The sequence below is a fragment of the Camelina sativa genome, chromosome 7 (genome assembly GCF_000633955.1).
Source record: "Camelina sativa cultivar DH55 chromosome 7, Cs, whole genome shotgun sequence".
NCBI classification, from domain to species: Eukaryota; Viridiplantae; Streptophyta; class Magnoliopsida; order Brassicales; family Brassicaceae; genus Camelina; species Camelina sativa.
Genome location: NC_025691.1, coordinates 19704270 through 19710139, shown reverse-complemented (window position 1 = coordinate 19710139; position 5870 = coordinate 19704270). Strand labels below are relative to the sequence as shown.

Here is a 5870-nt window from a genome sequence, read left to right as displayed (position 1 = left end):
CGCAAATAATCTGATTTAACAATGCAATCCAGACACAAGCCAATGTCGTATTAAAGTTTAGACACGAATTTTGTATATAAAAATTTTTTGCATGCAAGAAAACAATATGATTTAGTACAAAAAATTTGGACATATGCTATTTAAAAAAAAAAAAAAACTAGTGGTCTTAGATAAAAAGTGAGAAAATCGTAGAAATTACTTTACAAAAATCCTACAACAATGTTTTAATAAATTGGAAGGAATACTATAGCAAAGCTAATAATCAGAAAAAGTTTTAACATCTTGTTTCCCAAGTCCTGAGAATTTGAGAATTTCTAAGTTCTACTCAATACTAGTATTTTTGCACCAGTTTTTGCTCAAAAATACTTTTTAGAAAGTTTTTACATTTAATGTATTAACTTTAATATTACTTACCAAAATTTTCAAAATTAATTATAGGTAAGATTTAAAAAAATAAGGAAATCTTTCTACTAAACATAAATATATGATTCCCTTTCATTTTTATTTGAATTTATATTTAAATTATCTTGAATGATTCTATAATGCATTTAGTTGATAAAAATTGTGATTTTTACTGCATATAATGTAATACAAATTTTTAAAAGTGAAATACCCTAGAATAGCACTAATTAAAGTTTTTCTTCCAAAATTAGCACACATGCTTAAATCTTCCAAAACTAGCATTAGTGAATTATTATTATTATTATTTATTTTAATTAACAAAACTAATAATAATTTTTTACATTATCTTATCGATTTATTAGATTTACGATCTTGATCGGTGAAGTCGAAGCTTCCGGTGATAGTGAAACTTTCGGTGAAGCTTGTGGTGAAGCTTCCGACGAAGCTTCTTCTTCTTCTTGTTCTTCTTCTTCTCTGGGTATCAGTTCCAATATCAAATTTTGAGATTCTCGACAAAAATACGATGTTGAAAAAAATCAAAACGATAACGTTGACGAGATTGCCACCACCACCCACCAATGCTAATTAATAAGAATCATAGGTATTTGTTCTCCGCTGCTGAGACAACCAGAGCTTATGAATGTGAAGGGCGGGGGAGTAGAAACAAAGATGTTGTGATGGATGAAGGAAGTGGAAGAGAACTTAAAGCTTATCCTCCGCTTAGATCCTTAGGCTTCGTTTTCTAGTGAATGAAATGTTGGGTATTGGAATTATTGGATATTGAATGAAATCTGAACTATTGGAAAATTTTGGGTATTAGAACTGTTGAGAAATGTTGGTAATGAATGAAGTCTGATTATGAGTGGTGGCTTGAATTGTTGGGTATTGGAATTTGAACTGTGAATGAAATGGAAAAATATGGGTAATCTTGAAGCTGAAATGTGTATTTGAGTGCTAATCTCTCATTTTTAGACATCAAGGTTGTTGCATACCAAGTGTTTGATATAAAGTCATTGAAAAAAATCAATTGGTAAAGAGTAAGAAAGTTCTTCATCATCGTCGATTTTGATGTCTTCAGCTTGTACTGTGTTGGTTATGGAGTTGGCTAGTAGTATTGATAAGGCCGCATAAAATGGGATTGATCTTCTCGTTTTTGTCATCACTATATTTGAGATTTCTGAATATTTAGGAAAGTCATCCTAAACATTATGAAATCCTTCCTAAATCTCAAAAAATGAGCTTTTGAATCTTTTAATTTTTGTTTTGTCTTAATGTATCATAGATTGCTCCATTTAGTGAGGATATCTGATTTTATTTTGTGGACATCCTAATATTTTATCTCTATATGTATAAGAGTAATAGTTTGATATTGTGTCTTCCTAAATATTTTATGAAGGCTATCATCAAATTAAAGGTTTCTTTCCTAAATATTATTGAATCTTTCCTAAATTAATCTATTTTTAGTGTTTTGTCGTAGAACAATTCTTGGGTTCACTCTCAAGGTGAACCTTTTGTTCACTTCTCCTTATTTTAGCCAATGAGAATCTGACATCTTATAATATATTTAAGAACCTATTTATTCACCTCTTTATAAAATAAGGAAACAAAATCTGTCTACATTATTATAAAATTTAAAACTTAAACCGCTTAGTTATAAACCCAAACTGATATATAAATTCATTTTAATTGTAAAATCTAAACCCTAACCATCTCATTTGTAAACTCAAACCGACATATAATTTTTTTCTAATTGTAAAATCTAAACCCTAACCATCTCATTTTTGTAAACCCAAACCAACATATAATTTCGTTCTAATTGTAAAATATAAACCCTAGCCATCTCATTTGTAAACCCAAACCGACATATAATTTTGTTTTAATTGTAAAATCTAAACCCTAACCACTTCATTTGTAAACCCAAACCAACATATAATTTCGTTTTAATTATAAAATCTAAACCCTAACCACTTCATTTGTAAACCCAAACCGACATATAATTTTGTTTGAATTGTAAAATCTAAACCCTAATCACCTTATTTGTAAATCCAAACCGATACATCATTTCATTCTAATTGTAAAATCTAAACCAAGCCAATATTTAACTTTCCTTAAAAAAAATTATACAGAATTTGTTTCTTTAATATGTATTGCTTTTTAATTTAATTTTGATTTTTTTTTTTTAAACAACATAATGTATAGAAGATTCTCATTGGTTGATAAGGAAGAAGTGAACAAGAAGGTTCACCCTAGGAGTGAACCTAAGTATTTTTCATTGCCGTAATATATGGAAGATAACTCCATTAGTGAAGGGTAATTATATCATTTTTATGCATATTTGGCTGTTTACTAATATCCAGACATTTTATAATGGATTAAGATCTGGTGAAATTTATACGAGTGGATTTGGGTTGTGTTCATGTGTTATGTATGTGAATATGAAGAAGAATCTGACAGCATGAACCTAAGAACAACCTCAATCATCACTAGAAGAAAAGTAGAGACATAAAAGAGCAATATGAGTCGTTTATAAAGCAATCTGAGTCAACACTAGGTACTCAACAACACCTAGAGTTTTCTTGTAAACAACACTTATCTCAGCTCCTTTGAAACCATAATCCAAACTTGGATGACTCGAAGTTGTTAGATTCAAAGGAAGTCCACTGTTGTAGAAATCATTCACAAGCTCAGAGAATTGAGCAAACATAAGCTTCCCAATCGCAACAATGGCCAATCTCGTGTTGTCCATAGTAACTCCAGTTTGTGTTCCCTGGAAGTTACCACCATGAATCGCCATGTTCCTCAAAACATCGATCAACGGGTTGTCGTTAACAGAGTTAATTTCACTCTCAATCGATTTCATAGCTTGAGGCTTCTGCAACGGATCCATGTCGTCAAGCTTATAAGCTAATTTCATGTATGAGTTTCCGTTGGGGACTGTAACATCCGCAAACCAATTATTGGTTTTCTGGGATGGGTGTCGATCGACACCATGGTGGTGTCGGTTGACACCAATATTCTCTGGTTCGACCAGTTCGATTTAATTATCGATTAGGACCGGTTTGGTTTAGGAAAAATCATTGAACCGAGATATTAAAGGGTGAAAACGACCTAGGTCGTGTTTTGTTTTGTCTCACGCCGTTTTTGAGAGAAACAGAAGAGAGAAAAGTGTTTTGAGGTTTTTGAGAGAGATTTATGAGTTTCTTAGCTGTTCTTGTGAGATTTGGAGCTAGGAAGGATCTAGAGACTTGCTAGGATGGTTGGATTTGTTGCTGTTGGTCAGAATATTCCTGCATAGAGGTGAGTGCATGACCATGGCTAATCTAAGCCTTTGATTTCCTTGTTCTTGCTTGTTTGTTGTTGTTTTGTGTGTTTTTCTTGCTGGGATTGGTTGCTACAGGTTCCTATGGACGTATTTGGCTTGGGTTATGAGTATTGGGAGATTTGGAGGAGGTTGGGAGCGAGATTCGACTCTCGGCTTCGAGCGGATCGCGATTGTAGAGGGAGTGTCGATCGACACCAGCAAATTAGGCATCGATCGACACTGTGGGGTAGTGTCGGTCGACACCAAGGCCAGTGTCGGTCGACACTTGGCTGGTGTCGGTTGACACTTGGCTGGTGTCGGTCGACACTTGGCTGGTGTCGGTCGACACTTGGCTGGTGTCGGTCGACACCTCCCTTCCAGCGAGATGATGTTTGATTTCCTGGTTTGTTTGTCTTGTTTGTTTATTGTTTGGAACAATGGTATCATTGTTGCTTGTGTGTATAGCCCAGTAGATGGGAGGATTACCTCACTAAGTGTTTATCAAATACTCATGCATCTCAATACGTGTTTGTGGTGCAGGTAAAGACAAAGTGTGATCATGGAATCAAGGCGATGAAGAGGAGGATGTTCTAGGGACTCGATTGTATGTTTTCTGGCGTTGCTAGGTTGCTAGAGTTGGGTCTTTAGAAACATTGTTTAGGTTGCCGGTTTCATGATTCGTGATGTTTGATTATTGGATTGATGTTATGGATTATTATTGGTTATTATATTATTGGTTATTTATTGGTATTGCTATTTCCGCTGTTGGTTGTGGTTGTGGATAGGTGGCTAGTGGATATGGGACCACTAGTTGTAGTTTATATTATATTTCTATTTATTATTTATTAATCTAAAAAAAATGGGTCGAGTCGTTTCAGTTTGGTATTAGACCCCTTACGGTTCTAGGTTTGGGTTCACTAGGTTTCTGTTGTGATGTTTGGGATTGCATGTCTTGATTGATTATGTGAGTTAGTCAATTGTGTGTGGCATGGAGTCCTAGAACATCCTCTTCGAGCCTACAGTGTGATTCCACAGTGAGTATATGTTTTTGTGTTATGTATAATTGCGTACTTAGGCTTCTGTTCATGGTAGTGCAGATGGTTAGAGAGGATGTTGTTGCTGGTCGTGGTCGTGGACGCGGACGTGGCCATGGATGCGGACGTGGTCGTGGTAGGGGCAGAGTCCCAGTAGTTAGTGAGACCGAGGACCAGAGTGTGACAGCTGAGGGTGTTGGCGAGTCGCAGGGTGTCTAGGAGGATTCCATGAGTGTGGTCGGAGGGGGCGGTGTTGATACTCCAGTGGTCGGTGATGCTAGGGTCCTGGGTGTGGGAGTCTCAGTAGGTGGAGTCCTTGGTGCTGACATTACGGCTTTGCTAGCACAGTTGTTGGAGCGGTTGCCAGCAGTAGTACCGGCTCAGGCTCAGGTTGTGCTACCAGTGGTGGCGGAGGAGCGGCAGCCATTGGCTGCGGATGCAGGAGCACATGGATGTTATTTTTCTATGCTCAAGGAGATGAAGGGTCTCGTGACCGCCTAGTTTCCGGGTGGGACAGATCTTACTGTTGCAGATGCGTGGAGGACGAGTGTGGAATGTAACTTCCATACTCTGAGATGTCATGAGGAGTTTTGGGTGGACATAGGGGACCATCATTTGATTGGTGATGCTGAGTTGTGGTGGAGATCAGTGGCTGATAGGAGAGTGCAGCGGGAGATGACTTGGGCTGACTTCGTGGGGGAGTTCGACCGCAAGTATTTTCCGAGAGAGGTATTGGACTGGTTGGAGGTGCAGTTCCTTCAGTTGTCTCAGGGGACGCGGTCGGTGCGGGAGCTGGACTTGGAGTTCAGTCGACTTCTATGTTATGGGGGTCAGGCTATGGAGTCTGAGGAGGCTCAAATCAGGAGGTTTTTGAGGGTCCTACGTGATGATTTGAGAGTTCACTGTAGAGGGCGGAGTTATGCTACGCGTGCAGAGCTGGTTGAGACTGCAGCAGGGATTGAGGAGGATATCCGGGCACAGTCAATGGCGGTTAGTCCAGCAGTTCAGCCTAGTCGGGCTCAGCAGCAGGGTGGTTCTAGCAGGGGCGGTAAGCCTGTGCAGGGAACCAAGAGGAGGTGGGAGGCTATGCGGAGGCCGAGTGGTGCGAGTTGCTTCGGTTATGGGAGCAAGGA

At 38.0% G+C, this 5870-nt stretch overlaps 1 protein-coding gene across 1 annotated transcript; it reads right to left on the bottom strand.

Annotated features, from left to right (window-relative positions):
- Positions 2927-4790, bottom strand: LOC104704772 (phenylalanine ammonia-lyase-like). The gene is made up of 2 exons (XM_010420804.2): positions 4775-4790; positions 2927-3336 (listed from the first exon to the last, which is right to left on the bottom strand). The coding sequence occupies exons 1-2, from the start codon at positions 4788-4790 to the stop codon at positions 2927-2929; spliced, it is 426 nt and encodes a 141-aa protein (XP_010419106.2).